Here is a 25471-nt window from a genome sequence, read left to right on the forward strand (position 1 = left end):
CAGAATTTAACTGGATATATAATACACCCTCTGTAAGGAGTAAAGCAATTGTAGCTTTTGCAGCAGAGTGGATGTCAGGTACAGGGAGACAGAAGGAAGGGTTAGAGGGTGGTTATCTCCAGAGAGAGAAGAGAGACAGGTCATTTACAGCCTGTGGGACATGGAGGTGTATGAGGGAGAGGGAAACAGGACGTGCCGTAAAACCAATAACTGCTCAGAGTCCTTTGCTTTCCATATCAAATAAGAGCTACAAATTGTGGTTTGATATATATACTTTAGAAGCACAGGGTTTTTCACACTTTAGGATGTCTGGTGCAAGAAAACTCTCAGGCCTCTGACTCACAAACCATGTAACTGCAGAACCTGACAACACTGTCAATGCCAATCATCTTCATTTCTGTTTATGAGCTACATACAGGGATATTAATTGCAGTGGCTAAAAATGGGATAATCTTCTAACTCTTTTGCTTCTCTTACAGGTTGGTACTAGACACCTGATAGTAATATTTTTTTCTTTTTATTGAAGACCATGCATAATTAATAATTGATTGATTCTTGCTGTTAAAATGTTTTTGTTTCAGGATATGATATTTAGCATTTTATTTGAAAACAGTAAGTTTGAAGTTTGTTAATAAATTTTATTTTATACTCATACATTGGGTTTGAATTTCAGTGGTGATTTTTCATTATAAGTTTCCAAAAAATTTAAATATTTCAGTGCATTTTATTAAAATAATGAATTTAAATGATATAAATATTCACATTTTAACATATATTTTTAAAAATTTTAAGAGGATTTATGAAAGAAATTTTATAAACTCAAATTTCTGAAACTTTCTGCTCTAATATTTTTCAAAGTGTTCTTATAGCAAATAAGCATCCCTCCAAAACGAGCAAGAGAAACAAAAAGTCCACATTTCGAAAAAACAACCTGTCTCATAGATATGAAATCCTGAGCTTTAAACTAGCCTCCTATGATTTGGCAATTCTTTCATTAATATTTCTATAATTTTTTTTTTTCTACTGAGAATTTATATTTTTGTAGCATGTTTGAGTAAGGTATTATGCTCTCCCTTGTTTTTTAACATATGTTTCAGCAGTCATAATTTTTATTCCATTTCTGAACCTTCCTGTCACTTTGGTTTACACATGGTTACCCAGACACAGGAATGACTACACGTATTTAATACTTTTCTACACTGTGCTGTCTGGCAAATTCTATTTAAATTATTACATGGCATTCTGATGATCTTCCAGAAAGGAGATCTTGTGATCTCAACTTGTTTCTCTTTCACTTCAATTACAATTGATGATCTAATGTTTCACTAATTATAAATTCAGTTTTGAGTTGCTGACATACATAATATATGCCTGTGTCTGATCTGAGTATCGGAAACACTTAAATCTAAGGCTTCTAGCTGAGTCAGCAATTCTTAGCCAAACTCCAGTTTTAGATTAAACAAATTTAAAATCTTCAGATTCACTTGGATAAAAAGAGAAGACTATGTTTTGGTTTGTCTGTCTGCCTCAAGTTCCTTCATTTAATAAACCTTTTTTTAAACTACCTTTTTATATATGTCCTGGTTCATTCCTGCCCAGATGAGGCCCTTTATACAAGAACATTCCAAATAAAACTACAATAGGTATAAGGGGGTTTTTTAGCAGTTTAATTTCTACAAGTTCCATCTGTGTTGACAACATGAACTTCAGACACAGGTTAGCACCAATAACACCATCCACTCAGAAGTGTCCAGAGGTCTCGTGGAGACCCAGAGACTTCATGCTAACAGGATCAACGCTGCAGGCTTTCAGTCTCCTACACTGATCACTGAATTCTCGGGCAATGCATCCTGCTGAGTTTTAAAGTTTTAACTATTTCAATTTGTGACCTCCTTAGCAGTCCAGAACAATGACCACAACCTTTTACATCACCTAAAATGTGGGTTACAGCTCAAGAATCTGATCCTTCTTTTTTATTTTGACTTCATTCCGAACTCACTCTTTCTCTCTCTCATGCAAACAATGAAAACATAGTTCTTATCTTTGTTTCATCTCCAAATACCTCATATACTTTTCATGAATGTAAGGACCACAGGCAAAAAGTGTTGCTACTATCAGGATTTTGCTTCTAATTTTCCTGCTATGAGCTACTTAATTAAATCAATAAAAAAGTGAAGCCACTAAAACAATATGTTCTGTTGTGTGTAAGCTGCTAATCTCTACCACACATGACAATAAAGCTGGTTCTTTATACACCTTGTGAAAAGATAAGCTTGCAAAAGCAAATGTTAAATGTAAGTCTACCTTGCTCATGGCGGTTTTGTGTTTCCATTGTTCCACTTCCTTCTCGCACTTTCTCACGCAGCTGTCAAAATTGCTTTGTGTCCCACATACATTGTGTAATACACAGGATGCAAAGCGTTTAAAGTCATCGCTTTTTTCACCAGCCAGATATAAGTAAAGAGACAAAGGTCTCAGCTTAACACAGCAAGTTATGTCCAGAGTTCTGCCCCCGGTTCTGATTCCTCTTACACTTTTATTACAATTTCATTTCTCCTCATCAATTTTCTTACCTGTAATAAATTGTGACAATGCTTTTACCTAAAAATGTGCATGATATAAACTCAGTCAGTCAGTTTAGCAAGCCAGGCTAAGGTGATCATGCCTGACCATGCTTTAAATTATTGTCTAAGGACCACTAAGGTCCAACAAGAATTTCACTGTGATGTCTGCAGACAGAGGTGGGTATAATGAATTCCTGTGGGGACTAAAGATGTACTGAACAAGCTCATTCTTATAAATACTCTTTGAAAGATCTTTCATATTAAAATAATCCAGAAATTACTAACTGTATGTCCTGCATCATAGGAGTCAATTAACACATTACTAGTAGCTGTCCCTGAAACAACTCTCATCTTCTTGAAGATGTCACAGTGCAAATGTCTGATAGAAATGATATACTGGTCTCTCTCTAACACTGTTACTTCAGTTGTGGGCACAGAATCTGATAGGCTAGGAAAACCCCTTATGGCAGCTTTAAATGAAATATTATTGTGACTTTTTAGCAGAAATCTAGTAGAAATATAATTTGTTTAAAAAATCAGTTTGATCAGGGTACAATTATAAACAGACTTAAGCTTTTTTCTTTTCTTTACAGGGCAGTAGCTTTCAAATTCACTGCATGCATTTATTTATTTTTTAATTTTATTTTTTTCTTTCAAGTTAATTCAGTGCTTGTGAATAAGACCAAAATCATAGCCTCCGCACTGTAAAACTATTTGTCTGAGAACAGATTTTGCACAAGCAGTGCAAAATTTCCTTCATAGACTGCCCTGTCATTGAGACATTCACCCAAGAGGGAAAACAACTGTAAAATCTGAGCATGCATTCAGAAAGAGGTGTTGATTTAAAGCCTGATAGAAGGTGGTCAACATTCATTCTATTATATTAAAAACTATCCACTATAAAATGCATAAATGAATTCTATGTTCATATTTCAGATGCAGAGGGTAAATTATTGGGTTTCAAAAAAGCACTCTGTTCTAGTCACAGATATAGGGCTCTGCTTTCTCCAAATCAGCACTGTTTCTGCCTTGATATATGGGGAAACCTCTGAAGATGATGAGGTTTTCTCAGGACCGAGTCAGATGAAAAATACCATATTGTTACATGCACCCTGTACTGCCATAGGGCAGTTGTGACTTACATTTTTCAGCTGGTGGAGATCATAACAAAAAAAAATCTGTAGTAGTTTGCATGTGGGCATGTATAATATAACTGAGTTTAAAGAACAAAATGTTGCAAACCACGTAGGTTACTCATTAGCAAGGTAATATCTGGCAAGCTGAGAATATTTAGTTTTTTGCACACTGGAAAACAGAAGAGAAATGGCCATTACCTGAAAGAGGACTTTGGAATCTTTTCCTATGCACCTAGTCTGTGTTCAGTAAAAATTGAAACATGCCTGTCTCTGCAAGTTTGAGGACAACCAGCAAAAATCCTTACTAAGAGCAGCTGTGGAGGTGTACAACACAAGAAAGATGTAATGCATGTACACACTAGAAACACTAAGACACACGTATATAAATAGAAACATGCTACATGTATAACAACTAAAAATCATTGTTAGTATTATCTTGATGATGAAGAACCTATTCTGTTCTTGTCTATTTTGATCACTTAAACTTTCATTTTATTATTCTGCCTCTGCATGTCACTATTGAAACACAACAATAAAGAAAGGTTACAGCAAGATTTATAATGTCCTGGTGGGGTTGCACCCCCTTGAGCTACCCTTGCATAAGGGCAATTAAAACTGCTACCTTGTTGGTGGTTATAAACTGTCAGGACATGGCCATCCTTGAGGATCTGATACTTGGATGATTCCTGTTACCATTCGGTGAGGACTGAGTTTTGGCACAAAAAAAGAATAATGATTCTTTAAAAATTTTAATCCACACATGTGCTGTTTTGCCTGGCCTTTCAGAGCTTCATAGCGGCAGGAAAACATGTAAAACACAGCAAAGTACATGAGCAAGCCTTATTTTACAGCAAGTATTCCAGCATTCCTTCAATTTTCATGGGTCACAGGGCAACACGGTATTCCAATTTTACTTTTTAGCTTGAGTCTGCTTACATGGATCTTTACTAAAGGGGGCTATTTTGGGTAATCTGGTGGATTTTTGATTCTTCCATGTTATGCAAGCAGAGGATTTCAAAATATTGATTTAATATTCAGGTTAAATATTTTTAATGTGTCGAAAATAAGCACTATTTCAAGATCTCTAACTGTGAGCTAGAGTAATCCTCATCAGTTTCTAAACTATATTTTGATTTGCAACCTGACACTTCTTAAGATAGTCATCTAAAAACAGACATAAAAGGAATAAAGCATATCGGCCAATAACAGCTGACATTACTGCTATAAATACGTGTTCTCTTACAGGTGGCTTCCAAAATTAACTAGTCATCCCTACTTGTTTAGTGAAATTGTCACCTGATTTAATAGACACATTAAACTCCTAGTTATAAATTACTGTGACATTATTAGTGCAACAGTTCTATAAGTGATATAAATGCCAATGCACACATCACTATATTGTGTCTGGCTATCATGCCTGTAAGAAGATAAAAACTCTGTGATTTCAGGTCACATGAAATATCTGCACTTTATCATATAATTAATATCACTTTAAATATAGCACAGTAGTATTATAATAAGCATTACTTTGAAAACATACAATTCAGAATAAAGCTAAATTTTGGTAAATATAATCCAAATTTATTTTTGCAATCAATCAAGAACTAAAATGTCACACCTTAAAAATGTTTTGTGATTTCTAAAAATTACATAAGATCCAAAGATAATGATTAGCCACCACTGAGTGTATTTTGGTTTGTTGTCAATGGTTTGAATTTATATCAAGCATGGCTTTTAATATCTGGATTTAAAAGCACAATTTCTGTAAAGAACTTCTCCCATTCAGTGCTCTACCACCTTTGAGAGCTTTGTGGAAAATAAAGAGAAAACACTAACTTGCCTATCTCGTTTTTTTTTGGTTTTGTTTAGTTTTAAAGAGATTAGGCACAGAAGACCTATCCAAAAAAATGGAAAGTTCTTTTATCAGGTATATTGAAGGAAAGAGTTAATATAGATAAAATGAGTTGTAATAAACATCAAAAGGATGCTTAGCAGGTAGTAACATTGTTGAAAAAAAAGATCATCTGGAATGAATTGCGTTATTCTAGAAGCGGGTTTTTTGATTCAATGTTATTGAGGTACTACTTAAACACCCTAATTTATTTTGCCTTTCACCACCAATATCCTTCCATGTTCTATTTTATCTATTTATTAAGTAACAGTGGTATATGATATTCTGTCAAGAAACATCACTATTGCATGTGCTACACTGCAATTTGATCTTTCCTCGTTTTTGAAAATGTCTTTTCTGCAACTTGTAACAGTTCAGAAAAGTCTTAAGAGTTAAAACCATGCCATGTAAATTAATGATAAGCATTACTATTAATGAAAACATCCCATTAGTTCTGAAGTTGCTTATATAGATAATAGTCAATTTTGTCCAAAATTAATATTATTTTGGCAGCTGATCCTAAATGACTATCCAGACTACCTCACACAAAGGAATAAAGACTAATGAATTACAGTGGTGCAGCATCTCTGTCTTCTGCGCTAAAAGGCACAACAATAGTGTTAGAGTCCTCGTTTGCATCTTTAGCGAGTGGTCAGAACAAAGATATGTGTTCTAAGAAAGTGTAATTTGTATCCATTGAGCATCACAAAGATGCAGTTTTTCATTATGTGATCCCCCTCTCTTCAGACTGTAAAACAAACTCATTTATTGCCTTTGTGTTATTAACATACTGTTTTGTAAATTGTTTTGACTAATATTTTTAGTGTTTAACATCAATTCCTATATGTATAATATCCAAGTACATTTTTGGCTGATTTGTCAAATCATCTAGTAAACCACATGTAGTCTTTTGCTGTTTTATTTATGCATCCTCTACTTAGACTAGCTTCCTTGAAGGGTAGGAGGAAAATTAATTTTCTGTGAATTTTATTTATATTTAGGAAAAAAACCCACATTCCCAGCTTTTACATTAAAAAAGGTTAAAACATGGTATGAAAGTAAAAACTGAAGCATGATACCTCATTTTTATGGTAAGTGAATTTGAACTTCACTGTCTAGGGAAGTGGCATTTGGAGACCCAGGAAATGAATCCCTGACCTCTTATTTTCATTGAGTAAGGGCCTTTACTTAAACTGAAAATTACACATAGCATCCAATTATATAGTGTGCTATTATTTTTTTCACAACTTGTTCTCAGCTTTATTTTCTGAAAACTCTATTATCTGAATTCACCCTCACACACACTCCTTGAACAGTTGGCTATCAAATTACTTATACCCTATTACACAAACAGTGGTCATATAATGAGAGAGAGAATTGCATAAATTCTCTGCATGTGTCTGCACACAGAGCTATAATGCAAGAGTTTGAATTATGAAGAAGTAAAACATATTAGAAATACTTGAAAACATTCTGAACAATCAGAAACAAAAGCAAATGACACTGAGGCATAAGATAACAGAGCAAAAAGCAGGTATTTTCATTAACAGAAAACTGACTGAAAACTGACTTGGAGTAAGCATACCTATCACAGAAATGACTGTGCATTCTGGGCTAGAGATTTCAGCTTTAAATCTTGTCTCTGATAGCAGTCTGCCATTTGTTGCTAAAAATCAAGTATGACGTTACAGTAGATTCAGTTAAAGTAAGTTGTACACCACACTTACCTCAGAACTCCCTTTTTTTTGTTGTTTTATTCCAAAACCAAGGATAAAGAAATAAGAGAAACATACAAAGGTAGATAGTAAAAGTTATAAACTTGTGCACTAAAAATAACAGTAACATCTATAGTGGCTATATGAGAGGCTGAATGGTGAAGGGAATGAACAGTAGGAACTACTACTGTCAGTTGAAGAAGAACTGCCCCACTAGAAACAGGTAAACATTTATAGCACATTTTACTATTTGTTTGTGTCATTTCAAGTTTTAAAGAAATAGTAAAAAATTACCTTTCCCACATACTGAGGTTCGGAGCCCATGTACTCTTCCAGCACAAAAAATTGATTCCACACCCAGCCTCGTTTGACTCGCTGAGCAGACGACCTCCTCCCTGACACTGGGACAACATTTTCTCTTGGCTCTGCTTCTACAGTCTGTTGCGGTTGTGGATGCAGTGGTGTTAGGAGACCTCCATCAAACAAGACCCAGAGAAGCAGGGATAAGCAGTTCCTTGTAAGCATTGGCAACAGCTTCCCTACAGCAAGTAATAAAAACTCCAGCACTTAATGCAGAGCAGAGGAATCCAGGTTTGAGGTGTCTGTGGCCTCCACCACTTCGCTTCTGATTTTACTGCAGAAATGCTAATGCAAGCATTAATCCTTCTGATGACAAGGCTTTTGCCGCATTAAATTCCATCTAAAGGGACCTATAAAAGAGATTTACATGGCAACATCAAATTACATAAAATTACATTGAAGCGTTCATCAAAATTCTCACACCTAGTTAGTTTATAGACAGAGAAAAAAATTAGGAATCACAGTTTTAAAAGACTGCTATTTTGATTGTAGTGTTGAGCTGCTCTAGAACATTGTACAGTTATTACAGGAATAGTTCATTCTTGATCTGCTTATCATTACCCTTGTCTGTCTGAGGACAAGCCTGTAGCTTTTGCTTTATGACCCAGTTATCAGATAAAATTGTTACCCATCAGTGATGTCAAAAAAATTTATTCTGGATGGACACGAAAAATATTGGAGAAGAGAGGACCCACTCTTCCATCCTACTGTCCAGAGCAGGAATGCTTTGCTTGTTGTCTCTGCCAGAAAAGCATGTTGGAAGCATCCCCTTCTGTCTCTGGGTGGACCTGGACAAAGTTTATACTGAAACTTGGAGTCTGGAGGATGAACTTTATGAATTCCATGGAAAATTAAAAAATGGGAAATAGTGCCCATCCAGCTAAATGCCACAAAGCTGTCAACACACAATATGAAGTCTATGACTGATATTCTCTTCTCACAACAAGCCTTGTATCAAAATGATAGTTGTGTTATTCTTCAGGTCTACTGTAAAGTACATTAAAAAATGCAGGCCTGATACACGGCGAAAATGTGAGAACTGCAGTCAGTGTAGAAAATGAAACAACACAGAAGTAAGCTAAGTGACAGTCATTTACACTGACAAATGACAGGTACACAGATTAAAAATAAATCAGTGCTAACTAACTACGGGGCTGAGACAGAACTATCACATCAAGGTGACAACTAAAACTCTGGCGATTCTTGTAGCAGCCAACTGCCATCAGCAAACAAGGAGAAAAAAAAAAAACAACCTAAAGGAATTGTTATTCTCTCACATTGCTCTGCTTATACCAGTACAGACCATTTTAACATAAAGACAGGAAAATATACTGTTTTCTAGCCACAGTATAATTAACAGACATCCTTTCTTTTTGTATTTATGGTATGTTCTGATTCATTATCTACAATTAAAAAAATGACAGTGCTAAAGGATCTTAATATTTAAATATTAGGGATGTAAATATTTAAAAATTATGGAATATGAAACAAGTTTAATAAAATGTAGCTCTAGCTGTCATTTGAAACTTTATGCCAAATTCAGCAGCAATAAAATCTGGTGAAAATGAGCACTCACACTATCTAAAAATGCTGTGACCTAGCCATCAATAAAGACACCGTGAAGACTGCTAAATCTATGGAATCCATGCTGAAACAAATGGAGCTATTCTGGAATTTAGAATTAGACAATAAACAATATCACAACATCTACATTCATTTTCAGGTCAGCTGCAGTAAGTACTGAGGCAACATGAAGACTTTAGCGTTTATTTTCCCCCATGCTTCCAAGCTATTGATCTTTCTTTTAATAGAATGAATTAATGGATTCCATGAAGCTATCGTTGCCTATGCTGGCCCTGATGAAGGTGTTATAAATGAACTGTCACACTTCCATAAGGCCCAGGACATCTGTTTAACAAATACACTTTCCCTTCCATAGCTCTTCTTCATTAGGGGCGTATGACTGGCAGGCTGCATGTTGCACTAACTTGAATAGAAGGGGATCAAAGTTGTTTTCTGACAACTAACATTTCCATAAACCACAGCTCTATGCTAACAAATTTTAAATCCCACTATGGATTGAAGATAAGAATCAATTAATAATCTTTTCTCATTAAGATCTACAACCTAGAAATGAAGTGTCAGCCTACTCTATAGTCTGCTGGTTGTCAGGTACAAGAAATACTGCTTGATGATTTAAAGATGGATGCATTTTACATTTTAAAAACAAAAATACAATTTATATCACTGTGGAATTCACCACTTAGTTAGGGACATATTGTGTCATTGATTTTTAAACAGAAGTTTCTACCAAATCAATGAAGAGTTCTGCTTAAAAAAATCAATGACACAATATGGACCTCAGAAAAGAAGAAACAGTAAAGTACCTAGCCATATATAATTTTAGTTTTCAAACACTGTCAAAGGTTATATTTTTCTTCTGAATAATATTATAACTATCCATAACAATAAATAACGTAGAAATTTTAATTTCTTAGGTACATGCTGAAGTATCTGAATAGAAAGGATTTGCAATTGGGAGCCTGGAAAACCTAACACATTTTGAAGAAGATAAAAATAATCCTAGAAAAATAACAGCACTTTCTATTCTAAGTTTAAAGTAAGATTTTTCTGTCCTGATTAGAAAAGCTATGTCTTAGGTCTTAATAAAGAAAATAAAAAATGTAGTGAAAAGGTATATAGTGCAAGTGAGTGTTTTAATTCTACCTTCAGAAAGGATTAAAAATGAGGGAGGAACTATCTGCTCATGATCTATTTAAAAAAAAAAAAAAAAGTTTTCTAAGTTGTGCTCATGACAGTTCAATTTTTTCCATCTAGAGCAAATTATCCCTAGGTAAAACAGGCACAAACTTCCCACCTGAATTATCATTTGTATTTTATGGATTTTATTCCAGCAAAGAAACTAAGACAAGACCCTACCACACTAGAGAACTGTACTCAATATTATTATACTTGGTATGTATTTCTATTGGCAGGGTTTTTTTATTTAACAATACACATGACTTTTTGTGCTTCTCCTTTCAATGCATTCAGTGGTATCTATCAGGTTCAGACCGTGTTCATCCATAATTCAGTTCCAAGACTTCCAAATTCCTGATACTCTCCTGATCCATGGTCACAGGGTGCAGGCCTAGTTTCTACAGCAAAATCATCTTAACTATGAAACATAACAAAAAAATCAAAACAAACGAAGAACTCAAAGTATCCTTTTGAACTGTGCAGCCATAGATGGGAACTGGAAATAAACAACATAAAAATGTGGTGGGGTAGTCTGCATTGCTTCACAACCCCCAAAATCATGCTGTATTCAATTTAACAGCTATACCACTGCTCTTTGCTGAGGAGGCTCTCTACATTACAGTTCTCCCAGCAGAGCTTTGCCTCCGGCCACGTCTGTCAGTCAGGGAGCTTTTAAAATGTTATACAGCACCAAAAGTAACTAAAAGAGATTGAAGGACTTCAATGAAAAGAGAACAATTCCCCCTTGGCTGGAAGGTTAGTAACCAAGTGCAAAACACAGAGCACTTTAACCCCTTCTCTGTCAATCTCCCACACTGCCTTCCAGAATGCGTGCTGTGGAGTCAAGAAAGAGCAATGCCAGCACTTGCTTCATTCCCTACAGCTGATGAATGGGAGGCTCAGAGAAAAATGGGAGGCTAATAGGTGTTGCAGTACAGGATTGCAGCACAGACTCCCTCATCAGCTGCAAAAGAGTTCACCATGAAGAATTTTCTTCTTTTTTAATTTAAAGCTCAGCAGTTGAAAGGCCAATAATTGAGAGTCCAGTACTCTGGCACTCAAGAAAACTGCTGAATCTTGATGCTGTGTAACACTTCAACAGTAGGAAGCTGAGGCAGAGGGTCTCTCCCTGCCGCCTCTTCTTTCCCAGCATTTCATTGCTGGCTTTGTAGGAAGCGTAGTGGAAGTGGCCTGATAGAATATATTTAATAACACAGCTGCAACTTGTACAGAAATTCAAAGGCTAAGACTGATATTTCTTTTAGTCAGTGTTTATTGTTTTGCATTTTCTTTTTAAGCTATGTGTTATTCTTCCAGTCAGGATGCCTAAACCTGTTTTGGTGCTTTTACGTTGTCATATGCTCATTAGATGTTTAAATCTAGCACCCTTATATACCTCTGTCTGGAAAACTGCAATTAGGGTTAGGAGATGAGGATTTAGAAACCCAACCAGAACATTTAGCCATAAGGAAGGTACTATATGTCCTAAATTTTTTAAGGAATGACTTCCTCTGATGCTCATGTAGAGATACTTAACTGGTAGGAGAATTGTGCACAGACATGCACCCTCAATGTATCTCTTCCTCATACAATATGAAAGTACAGAAGGCCAAATTTTTCTTGGATCTTGCTTTTTTCCAATATAAGTTGTTGCTAGTAATTTCTTCAGACTATTTTGTATGGATTTAAGTACCATTATGCATGACATACTTAACCCATAATGAGAGCTACAGAGGGGAAGCCTGTATGAACTTACCCCCACACATGCTCATGAAATGCAAATAATTAATTAAATATTACTACTAAGATTATTCATTGAGAATAACAACATACAGTACAAATGGTGCTTCTGCAAGAATTCTGATACTCACCTGGGTTATACTGCCATTAATATAAACAGCCTGAGCAAAAAAATGCTTTCAGAATAGCTAAACTGATGCATGCCTTTACTGCTGCAATAACTCTTAATCAAAGGGAGCTGTGGCACTGCAGATACAAATCACCTCACCAAGCCTGGAAAAGGTTATCCCTTCTAGAGAGGACACCTTAACATCCTCTACAATCACTAGTATGCACATAAAGCCTGATTTAGATAAGTCTTTAAAAGGAATCACTAAATGATATTTGATCTTGTCATGGTTTAATCCCAGCACCCAGCTCAGCCCCACCCAGATGCACGCTCCACTCCCACTGTGGTGGAATGAGGAAGAGAATCAGAAGGGTAAAAGTGAGAAAACTCATAGGTTGAGATAAAACAATTTAATAGGGAAAGCAAAAGCTGCATATGCAAGCAAAGCAAAAGAAGTTCATTCAGTATTTCCCATCGGCAGTCTAGCCATCCACAGGTAAGGAGGGCTTTATCACATGAAACTGTTACTTGGGAAGACAAACGCCGTAACTCCAAGACACTCCCTCTTTCCTCCTTCTCGCTCCCCAGTTTTATTGCTGAGCACAATGTCATATGGTATGGAATATCCCTTTGGTCAGTTGGGATCAGTTGTCCCAGCTGCATCCCCTCCCAGCTTCTTGTGCACCCCCAGCCTACTCACTGCTGGGGTGGTGTGAGAAGCAGAAAAGGCCTTGACTCTGTATAAGCTCTGCTCAGCAGTAACTAAAACATCCCTGTGTTATCAACAGTGTTTCCATCACCAATCCAAAACACAGCCCCATACTAGCTACCGTGAAGAAAATTAACTCTATCCCAGTCCAAACCATTGCATATCTGTGTGAAGTAACTACTTGGATCAGACTGCAGATGCTCTACTGTCACATGCAGACAAGCAAGAAATACTAAAGCTCCATGAAGCACTCAAAACTGTCTTCAGTCCAGCAAAGCTGACAATTGCACCTCCATGAATGGAGGCAAATTGCTTACTGACAAAATATCAATTATGCACTAATGCTGGGAATGTTTCTGCAGCCACCTTCATCATAAATCTATCAGTATAGCTTTTGCTTATGTGAAACAACAACTAATGTAGAGCAACCATCTTTCTACCCGTAAAGAGCTTCGAAAAAACTTGGCAGTACTGTAAAATGGTTGATCTATGCCAGATGGAAAGCCAGCTAAAATCTATAACTGTGGATATGCTGTAATAGCTGACCATCTAACCTCACTTCTCTGAGATATCCTGAAATAAGAAAATGCAACAGAAAAAAAGAGCCTATGCTGACAGTATCTATTAAAATTAACTGCTGAAGTATTTGAGATGATATATCTTGTGGTTAAAGGAACAGTTAAAGGATATGGAGAACATCAGTTCATCTCTCACCTTGATATGTTTTCTTTCTCTGACCTTAGGTAAATCAGTTAGGCTGATATTCTCAAAGGTAGTTAAAGAGTTCCCATTTGATTAGACTCTCGATGTCCATAACTCTCTGAGTTTGAGTTTCTTGAGATTCACAGCCTATCTAGACACTTTGGAAAAATAGTAATTCTTCCTTTTTCCCACAGTTTTTTCCACCATGTCTTTTTTAATTAGTCTAGATACTATGTGGTAAAAATAGGGGTTAGGAGGGAGATTACAAGTGAACAGATTAGAAACCTCAAACTACCAAGGAGAGTAATTCTCAATCCATCCTAAAAGTCAGAAGAGTTTCAACAGAGTGATTGAGCAAGTCCTACCTCTGCAGCCACAAAACCCATTTGGCAAGTGTAATATCTGGAATCCATGCCAAGTAACTCTCATGGGGCAGAAAAAAATAATCAGTGTTTCTACCTACTAAGAAAACATTCAATTTACTGGAGTCTTAACATGATCCAAATCAGTTACTCCTTTATCTGCCTTTGTGTGGGACAACAGTCTAGAAACTGTTGTGGTTTAACCCCAGCTGGCAACTAAGCACCACACAGCTGCTTGCTCACTCCCCTCCAGCAGGATGGGGGGAAGTGTAAAAGTGAGAAAACTCATGGGTTGAGATAAGGACAGCTTAATAACTGAACTAAAATATAATAATAATAGCAATAATAACAAGAATAGTAATAATAGTAATTAAGAGGAAAATAGCAGAGAGAAATAAAACCCAAGAAAGACAAGTGATGCAAACAAAAACAATTGCCGATGCCCAGCCAAAACCAACCGATGCCCAGCCAATCCCTGAGCAGCAGACTCCCAGCCAACCTTCCCCATAGTTTTATTGCTGAGCATGACATCATATGGTGTGGAATATCCTTTTGATCAGTTGAGGTCAGCTGTCCTATCTGTGTCCCCTCCCAGCTTCTTGTGCACCCCCAGCCTACTCGGTGGTGGGGTGGGGTGAGAAGCAGAAAAGGCATTGACTCTGTGTAAGCACTGCTCAGCAGTAACTAAAACATCCCTGAATTATCAACACTGTTTCCATCACAAATCCAAAACACAGCCCCATAGTAGCTACTATGAAGAAAATTAACCCTATCCCAGTCAAAACCAGCACAGAAACCTAGAGTGGCTGTCTAGCTATATAAATTGACCCCACTTGAAGTTAAGCACCTGAATCTCAGTGGTTGTTTATATGAAGTTGATGATGAAAAGGAGGAACAGAAACCCAATACCCTGTGCCAACGCCAAATATTCTGTAGCTTAGTGATGAGAGCACTCAGATAAAATGTGAGAAATATGGGTAGAAAATGCACAAATGGAACATGCATCTTGGTATTTCTGGAAGATATATGTCATCATCTGGAGGAGAACTGTACCAACTGAACACAACAAGCGGATGACAGCCTTTCTCCTGCAGTGATGACTTCAGGTCTCTTTTTGTTAAATTCTTTTACAAAAGCTCCCAAATCCTAATATTTCATGTCAAATATTTTGCTTGATATAAAGCTACTAATTATTTTACTTGGCAAGAAAAATATGAGTTTGATTAAGGCTATGATTCTTGGATTTGACTGGCAAAGACACACCCTCTTTCTAATCAATGGTTATTTGCAGAGTTGTATTTTCTATACTGAGCTAAAAGTTCAATTCTAATGCCAGTTAAGCCTATAGATATCAGGAGTGACACTAATATGAATCTGGAATACTCTATTAAGTTTTTAGTGGCATAAAACCAAAGTGTGACAAGAATGATGTCCCTGATCTTCCAGTATAACTGCCCTTGTAGCACATTCATAGGAAGGTTGCCACAAAGATATATTATAGCACAAAAAACATGTGATACACTATACCAGTATCCAATAAACATATTTATGACATGTCTAACATTGGAGACGAGTCTAATTATGGATGGCATTTCTAAGCACTGCAATAATAAAAGTATTATAGCTCCACAGACATGCTTTAATAATTGACTTTCCAGCATATAAAAAAGTGATTACTTAAAGAGAGTTTGGTAACATAACAAAATCAGATGATATATGCTTCTAAAAAAAAAGTAGCTGTACAGTGCTGAGTGTTATAGAAAAAATAATGAAAAAAGCAATCTAAAAATATTTGGTGTGAGTGCAAAACAATAAACTGTTTCTGTATGCAAGTATTTATACATATTGTGTCAGCTTTGTCATCATTAGCAATACTTACAGGAGATCATTTATGACTTAAATACAAGCTACTGAGACATCATTCTCTACATGGGAAATTATCATGTCTAACTCACAAACATGCATAAGAATATCAGGGAAATAATTGTTAGAAAAAAGAGACCGAAACTTTCATTATAAAACTGAAAATACATCAGTCAATGCACAAGGGTCCACGGTTAACTGAACTCTTGAAAATTAACCCAGGTAAAATAAAATTTTCACTACAGGTTAAAAATTAATGTTTATTTTGATGGGATTCAAATCCAGGACAGTACTACTCTGTAATTATATAACGCAGCTCTACAGATTAATCATTAGTTAAAATTAAGAAACAAAATGCCTCAGAATAGCACAAAGTTTCTTTTACTTTAGGAAGACAGCCAGATGATGAAGTAACATTATAAATTTTATTTTTATTCTGTCTTGTATCATGTTATGTTGGTCTTGTCTCAGAAAAGTACTATGGTGAAGCTATTCCTTCTTTGTCAATGATCTAGAATTTTTATTTTTGATAAATTATAAACACTTTCATTTCTGGTAGGAAAATGTGAATGTCAATGCTAAAGCATGGACAATCACGAAATCATCCTTCATTCTACTGTCCTATGTTTTTTTGAATGAATACATTGAGATGGGGGAAAGGAGAAAAAGGCAAACAAATAAAAACCTTTCAATACATTAGCAATATATGTAAAGGAAGAATTGTCGAATCTCAGGCTGCAACTCAAATATATTTATAATTTTGTAACTAACACAGAATACTGAAATGAATGTGAGAACATTTTAATGGTGTCTATAACATACAATTATATTATTCCTTAGGGTATTTATGTTTTTTCCAACCTGTAAAGAATTCTATCCATTACTTAATACTGCAGACATACTTTAGTTAAGATCCCATTATTAAAAGACTTTCTGCTATTGGTCAGACTCTGAGTATAATAAATTTGATACAATCTATTATAGTTTCTTACATTAGAAGGATTACATAAATATACTAAATTACAAAACTAACTCAACGATAGATATTTTAAAAATAATCCTTGCAGGCATTTGTTTTTGTATTGCGTATATAATGGCACAATTATTGCTTAATACAAACTTGGTGTATAACCTTAGACACTTGAAAATACGCGTCACCTATTGCCAATTATTGCAATTTGGATAAAATATATTTAAATGTGTCTCTCTCACCATAGTATTAAGAAGTATTTAATCCTTAATATTCCTTTCCATAATATGGAAATGGATTATGGAAATCTATAGCTCAACTTGTGCTTTCAGCCCAACTCTTACATTTTTTGGTCTTCTGAAAGGTTAATACATTTGTGTTAACAGTACTGAATTATCTAATTTGAGAGAATGGTAGCCTCCTTAGGAAAAAACGACAGCAGTTTTGCCCAACAAATTTCAAGCCATTAATTTCATTAATATTAACAAGTAGTCCCAGAGACAAGAGGACTGAGAGAAAATCCATCAATTTTCTTAACTGTGAGAACATTCAGCTAAGGCATCTCAATATTCTGGAATCACCTAGTTTACACTGGGCTTACTCTAATGCTCAATAATAAATAACTCTTATGATTAGTAATATATCTCTTTTCACAACTCATTTTGAGTGAGTTTTCTCGCCCTACATACATATGCTGTTAGGACTGGCAGTTGTAATGAGCTTATGGCTTTTTTGTGATCACTGATGAACTAACAAAGAAAAAAAAATCATATGTTTTAAAACATCAGAAATACTAACTCTAGGGTTTCTATTTCTATTCTTTAAAACAGTTTTCTTTGTTTTGCCCACCATTACAGCATGGGAATATAAGGTCATCTCAACAACTGAAGCAGGCTGTAGTTAACACTGACAACACCTATTCGAAGTAAAGAGTACAGCCATCTATAAATAACTTCAGACAAATTAATACTCATCTATCTTTTGTTTTTCAGAACCAGATGCGTTTCATGAAAACTCATCAAATATCAGAGATGTTTGTGAATAGCTAGTCTCTCCTGAAGAAATCTTCCACCCTCCAGTTAATGTGGAAATAAATGTTCCCAACCTAAGTCAACGATTAAACTCAGAGATGTTAAAAGCAACCACACCCAATATTCTTGCGTTTCATCTTTGTAAATCCTCATGTCTCTCGTGTGCAACTGTTCATGTCTCAAATTCAAGACTAATTAACTGATTAATTTTATAACACATACCTACTGTGAATTTTAGCAGTTATGGCCCAACACAGACAATAGATGAGGTGGTACAGGAGAAAATAGAGAGCTCATTTCGGTGACACTTACTACTGCAGCCTTATCTGTCTTGTCCAGAGAAATGAATGCAAATCTCATTTGAAAATAATTTTCCTTTCAGATTCTTTCCTGCCCTTCTAAATTTTAAATTAAAAAGACAAGAAAATAATATATTAAAAGAGAACAGGTCTTGTCATCTGTATAACAATCACACTCAGCAACATAAATTACTGGACCTCATTTTTCTATATGGCTCGCCTCTGTCAACTGGTGTGAATATATTTTAGTAGTTTCAGTCATGTAAGTATCTGGCTTAATTTAATACATTAAAGGCAAGTATTCTTTTGTCACTGTTTTGTTGTTTGTATATACATGCCCCACCTTCCAGCATTACAAACAAAAAGAAAGAAGGAAATTGACAACTTTAAATGGGAAATGCAAAGTCTCATCAAACTCTGAAAGCTTATTTCTGATTTCAAAACCACTTTTTTTTTTTGAAACAGAAATGTCCATAAAGAGCCATAAGCCACTTTCAGTTACCCCTGATTTAACTTACAACAGAACAGAAATCATATGATCTTATTAAGCTTTTCACCTAATATCTTGTTTTATTTTAGTAGTCAGAAAAAACAGTATTAATGATAATAAAACACATATTTTTAGACCCTATTACACCCAATACCCTCAGTCTTCATAAAGAAGTGGTTTGCTTTTTTTTTGTATTTGCAATTTAAGCAAAGTTTTTCCCTTACATTTGTCTGAGCTCTCTCTCCATGCTACAGTAAAAATTCAACTGTATAGTGGATAGGTGGTTTATGACTTACATAACTTAGTTCAAGACATGTAATGAGCAGCTTGTTTATTGCATATATTTATTTTATTTTTTATAATAAGCATAAATTTGTCTAGTTACTGCAGTTTGCAAAACTGTGGTTTAGATAGGAAATCAATAATGCCTTTTTAAGGTTAAGCTCAGTGAAACAAAATGCTGAAATAGTCCCTGATGAAATTGCACCTCAGCTGAACTCACAAAGAACAGCATTATGGGGAGAGGATAATGTCATACCTGCAGTATTATAGATTGCAGTCAATAAATCAGAAACATTGTAATCACTAAGGGCACAGTCCTATTGTACTAAAAAATACCTTCAGGCCTCAAGGTAGAAAGATTGACACGCTTAGTCTGAAGCAACCTAAATCAAATACTTCACTAAAATGAGTGAATTAACCTTACTAGAGGACACAGCCCAAAGAGATACACAGATGTTGTCCGGGTAGAAATGGAGCACTGGCCTAAAGACAGCTAAAAGGAATGCTAATAATCTGCACGGAAAAGCCTTAGAGGGAGCTATTGCTTTGGTGGAAATAAACATATACTTCTTCCCATGTAACTTCTGGCATGTGGTCAGCTGTGACTCCATGTGTGGTTCCACTCATCACAGAAACACAGAATGGTTTAAGTTGGAAGGGACTTCTGGAGTGCATCTAGTCCAACCTCCCAGCTCAGTCAGGGTCAGCTACAGCAAGTTGCCCAGAACCTGTCCAGTCAGGTTCTGAATCTCTCCACAGATGGAGACTCCACAACCTCTCTGGGCAACCTGTTCCAGTGGCCTGGTCATTCTGCAAGTTTTTAATCCACCTTACTGTCCACTTGTCTAATCAGTACTTCATCAGCTTCTCTATGAGAATGTTTGACAGACAGCGTAAAAAGCTGTTTTAAAGTCAAGGTAAACATCCACTGCTCCTCCCTCATGCACTAAGCTAGTCACCTCATTATAGAAGGCTACCAGATTGGTTAAGCATAATTTCTCCTTTGTAAATCCATACTGACTACTCTCAGCTACTTTCTTGTCCTCCATGGAAATGGTTTCCAGGACTTCATTACTTTCCCAGGGACTTAGGTGAGGCTGACTGGCCTGTAGTTCCCCAGATCTTCCTTCTTGACCGTCTTGAAAATACAGATGACATTTGCTGTCCCCCAATCCTTGGGAATGTCTCTTGACTGTCACGACTTTTCAAAGATAAGTGAGCGTAGCCTTGCAATTACATCAGCCAGCTCCCTCCACATTCATAGATGCAACCCATCAGGCCCCATGGACTTGTGTATGTACAGATTGTTAAAGTGCTCCCAACCTGGTCTTCCTCCACTAAGGGTAAATCTTCCACGCTCCATTCATTAACAGCAGGTACTTCCCTGGTTTTCTGGAGTTTCAAAGCCTCACCCGTCAAGCACTATGACCAAGTATCTTCATGAAGATAGCTTTTGTTGTTCATGCCAAGCCATGAGACAAAACTCTCTCATTTGTCAAACCCTCTTTTCTTCCTCTGAAGAAAGGAGTCTTTGAAAGTCCCAAGGAATATTAGAGATGGCTATAGGTTACTTTTCAATTAATTTCCCAATTCCTTCTTTATAAATTCATTAGCCTCTATTTATTATTACTAGTAGTTGCATTTGTTAACATAGGAGACCAAAATATAGGTGTATGTTCTATGCTTCTAAATAAAGTAGTTTGATTTTTTGGAGCCACTGCAGACTTCAAGTGCCTAGTGAAATACTTAGTATGTTTTCAAGGAACAAGATATGCTCCATATTCTGAAGACTTACAAATTAATAGCCATAAACATGCAGATACTTAATAGAGATTAAATTCACTAAATAAATGCTATTTGGAACACAACATTTTAGTCTAGTGAATAAAAAGATTAGCTCACCTATGATACCTAAAATATTTCTATGAAAAATACATTTTTTTCATATACAGATCTAAACTTTAATGCTTTAGGGCCATACTTTATCATAAACATAATAAAAAAACTTGGTTTGGTGACACAATTGTTATCTGGTGTAAGGGACTGCGTCAGCTGTTTTGTCTCGGCACTGTTGTTGCGCCATTACCATCTCCTGAGCTGCAGGGTGGTGTAAGACTGTGGGACTGTATCAGCACTGCATCACTTCCTAAACTAGGTCTCAATACCCCATTGCCATGAAAAAGTATGCCCTGAAGAGGACAAAAATACCCCTGATAAACCCACAGTGTATGCTGGGAGTTGGAACAACGACCACTTTTGTAACATCTACCAAGCTGCACTTGCACGCAGGGCCGGGGGAAGAAACTGGGATGAGGAGTACGTGCGGAGGCTGAAGGCATCGCTGGCTGACACACACACACACACACCCCCACACCCCCGGCCCAGTACAATCACCATGAACACCTGGGCATACGCATATGAAGGAACAGAGGGCGGCGAATATGATAAGATCCATGGAAATGGGCAGACTGATTGTGGGGACTGGGATGACAAAAGGACTGTGTACTCTTCTCTCACGGGATTCCCCATCACCTGCAGGGATCCCCCATCACCTGCAACAAGACCAACCCAACAGGACCCTGCTGGATTTGTGGTGGTGATAACTAATCTTGCTGCATCTATTTCATTTGCTTGCTTAGGTATTCTGAATTTTTCTTTCTTCTTCTCTCTGTCCTATCACTATTATCAGTTGTTACAGGAAACAAAGTTCACAAGGTTGTATGGCATCTGACCTCGTCTGTGTCTTAATCTCACTCTTGGGGTTGTTTAAGAACCCTCCCTGATATTGGATCAGGACATCTGGATACTATTCATGTGTAAGTAAAGGACTGGCATAGTAAGCTTTATAAAATATATCTGTACATTAATTCATTTATATCTCCAATATTCCTTAAAAAGGTACTCAGTTTCCTGCCTTTTTCTAACAGACATGGTAAAATTATTTCTCATATTTTATGACAGATTATTCAGAAATATAAAGTAAACAATTTAATTTATCATAAAACCAAGTATTCGCTTTGCTGGGTGTTAGTAAGGGGTTAAAAGCAATTGATAATATGTAAAGGCAGTAAAAGCTTATTGCTTAGAGAAATTCCAGCTGAACTGCTTTTATGACTTTGCCTCACTTTAGCTAAAATTTGCTCTGATGTTAGAGCTTTTGAAATTCCTGGGAGGGTTTATCCCCAGAAAGAATCTTACTTTCCATTTCAAAAAGATCTAAAACAATTCTTTGTTTTTACCCCTTTTGATACACATACACATTTTTATATGGTTTGTGGCACTAAAGAACATTAAAACCCAAACCTTGCAACTTAGAAATGGAATAAAGTTTTACTTTTGAGATTATGTCACTTGTTACTGGCTTTACTACTCCTTTGGTTTTGCACACAAAACATAATGGAACAAACTCATGTTACCAGTGAGAATTTTTCATTGATTCACCACTTGCAACCCTGTATACCTCAGCATCTGCTAAACTGTCAGATGTGTTTCCACCTATTTTATCTGCTAGCTTCATTCAGACACAGAGACAGAAAGGAACTTCTGGTGAGGACCGAAGCAAGAGAGAGACCAGAGAGGAGCCCAGCAGATACACCTCTAGCCTGACACGGATGAAACAGAATCCCTGTTGAGCAGTTGAAAATCTGGACTAGCACTAAGGCCCCCCAACTTGAGAGCCCTAACTATATTTTTATAATACTGGGGAAGGAGGCTATCCCTGTATTTTTCCTCTCTGTTTTGCCAAATGTTTGGAAAGTCTAATTTTTTACCTCAGAGTGACTGAAATGTCATATGTTTATGTACGAGTATTTACCATGATGCTTCTGCTACAGTTTGCGGAATTATGGGAAACTCAGAAACAAATCTATTGTCAGCAAAGGAAACAAAAGGAAGAAACAAGGTTCCAAGATTTCGGTTTGCCATTGGTACAGAATAAGCAATTCATCCTCTAGGATATATAACCCCCAATACAGAAAGTACTATGCCTTCTGAAGGCCCTTCTCAGCCTGGTAGAAAAGGCTCTACATCTCTGTTACCTGTGTTAGCCATCATTATGGTATTCAAGCATCACTAATGATAATTAAATAATTAACTAGTTAGCATCTGGGGTAATAGTTGGTAGCCTGGCTGAGCAGTAGCTCCTGTGAGCAGCAATCAGAGCAGAAAGCATTATTGTGATTATTTCTTAATAAGATGGCTAAAATGTCTCTCAGCTAATCAATGAAAAAGACTTACCTACCCAGCCCTTGTTCAGGAACAACCTGAATAATAGTTATGAAAATAAGATCTTTCAGCCAGATTACAGAGACTTTTATATTTTACTATTACTGAGAAATAACCACATGACAATTATGTAAGTGAAGCTGCAGACAATGTTCAGGGAATTACTAATAGCCCCATAAATACACAGATGAGTGTAAGCAACTGTGCAGCATCCCAGTTGTCTAACTGGCTCAAGTTACATAAATTAAGAACAAAATACAGCACCAGCGTTCCAGCTTGTCAACCCATTGATCAACTCCCCGCTTTACTCTCACTTACTAATTGCCTTCCCCACCTCCCTCTCTTATCTGCTGTAGCAAATTTTAGAACTAGTATTTAGAGGAGGACAAAGGGAAGAGAGAGGAAATAAGACTGTCTTGTTTATTAAAATGTAACAGCTAACACAAGACATTAAGTTTATAGTTGGACACGTGAATTAAAGAGGTCTCCAGAGGCTGTGTGTGCAGAGTACTCTGGAAAATCAGGACAAGTTTTTAGACACATATTAGCATAGGGAACAATATATATTTTTCATGATCAGTTTGTATAGGAGGCTGGACTATACACCATGTTAAAACTTAGGGTTTGTTTACTTGTGCAAATACTGGAAAAATATACAACATCCTCAATGACACTTTAGTTCACATGCTTGCTCTCTGAAGGGATCTTTGAAATACAGAGACCAAACTGTGACCAATCTGATTCTGAGGAACACGAGAGTATTTTCAAGTATTTGCAGCAAAACACTTTTTTTAATTGCCTTTCAGAGCTGATGTCCCTTTCAGACTAAGAAAGGTAGCAAAGTTTCACCTCCCAGATGTCCCTTTTGTTATGCAAAGATTAAGCATTCCATCTCCCAAAGAAAAAAAAAAGAATTTTTTTTTTTTTCAGACCAAAGACAAATATTACAAATTCTCCTACCAAGCTCTTACTGATTTTTTATTTCTCCTAGGAAATCAAGGGAAGACCCTCAGTTCTCTAATTTCCTTCAACTTATTTCAAAAATCAAATAATTCTCAGTCATTCATAAGATACAATCTCCCCATTAAGCAGGACAAAGATTTTATGACAACTACATTTACTCTGGTCTTTAGGTCAGAAATTTCAAGACAACAAATTTTCCTCTATTTTGTGTTGTTTTTATCTGTATACATAAATAATAAAACACACACATATATATACACACAAATATTTGTGCACATGCCTCATGAGAGAAATGAAATTGAATCCCTTACAGGCATGCCTGAGAGTGGTAAATTGTTAGAAAAAACACCAAATATATTGACTGCTGATTAACATAAATTAATGTTCCCAATATAGTGTAAAAATCCTTTCCAGTTCCAAATTTATAAAAGAGTAAACATTTCTGAGGGAGACAACCAATGATATGAATTCTTCAGATTTTTAAAATCTGCAGGTTTCCCCTCCCATATCATATGGACTCCAAAAAAGACTCTCAACAAGAGTTGCTGTACTCCACCGGAACTATAGATTTAATTTTGACATGGAAAAGAAACAAAATTAATCCTACTGTGGCTCAGAAGCTTCTTGAGGTTACAGAGGGCGAGGAATAATGTGATAAAAATTAAGACTGAATGCATAAATTGCAAACACTCACAATAGATGCTAATAACACATTTTGCATTCTTGCAAAGTAAGCTATTAATGGAAGAAATAGTTTTTGTTTATCAAATTCTTACTGTGATACTCAAGAAGTATAGCACAACTAAGAAGGCCAGAAGACTTTAAAGCTTTGAGTAAAGCTTTAAAGCAGAATTGGATGCTTACTGGGATTTAAAGAAGATGAGAAGTTTCAAAAGAAAACACAACAGTAGAAAGGACGAGTAACAATTTTAAATGGCCGATCTTTTCATAGACTCTTCTGTCATACTTTCTTTTTTCTTCTGATACTGCTTTAGTAAGGTTATCATATTACTGCAATGAGAAATAAAATAAAAAATCTACCACTTTTAAAGGCAAGTTTGGTATATCTCCTTCACTGGAGAAAAAAAAAAAAAAGATTAAATTTACCTTTCTAACACCCAAGTGATGATGTAGCATTCAGTGGTAATGCAGTAGAAAAGACTACTTTTTTTTAACCATATAGATGTGTTAGATAGCTGCTATTGCATGCCAGGAGATGCATGTCTGCTGTTTCCACAAACAAGACCTGGCCAGAAAGACCAAGAGCTGACGTGCCTCATGGAGCCAGAAACTTTCTGCCC

General features: G+C 36.1%; 1 protein-coding gene across 4 annotated transcripts in view; it reads right to left on the reverse strand.

The window, feature by feature from the left end:
- CDH12 (cadherin 12) overlaps positions 1 to 25471 on the reverse strand; it is a 583296-nt gene that overhangs the window by 164002 nt on the left and 393823 nt on the right. For all 4 annotated transcript variants that reach the window (XM_074897855.1, XM_074897854.1, XM_074897853.1 and 1 more), the window contains one exon: positions 7601 to 8016. In XM_074897855.1, coding sequence (XP_074753956.1) covers positions 7601 to 7831 — 231 coding nt within the window. In that variant the 5' untranslated portion in view covers positions 7832 to 8016. The remainder of the gene's footprint in view (positions 1 to 7600; positions 8017 to 25471) is intronic.

Source organism: Athene noctua, chromosome 2, assembly GCF_965140245.1.
Source record: "Athene noctua chromosome 2, bAthNoc1.hap1.1, whole genome shotgun sequence".
NCBI lineage: Eukaryota > Metazoa > Chordata > Aves > Strigiformes > Strigidae > Athene > Athene noctua.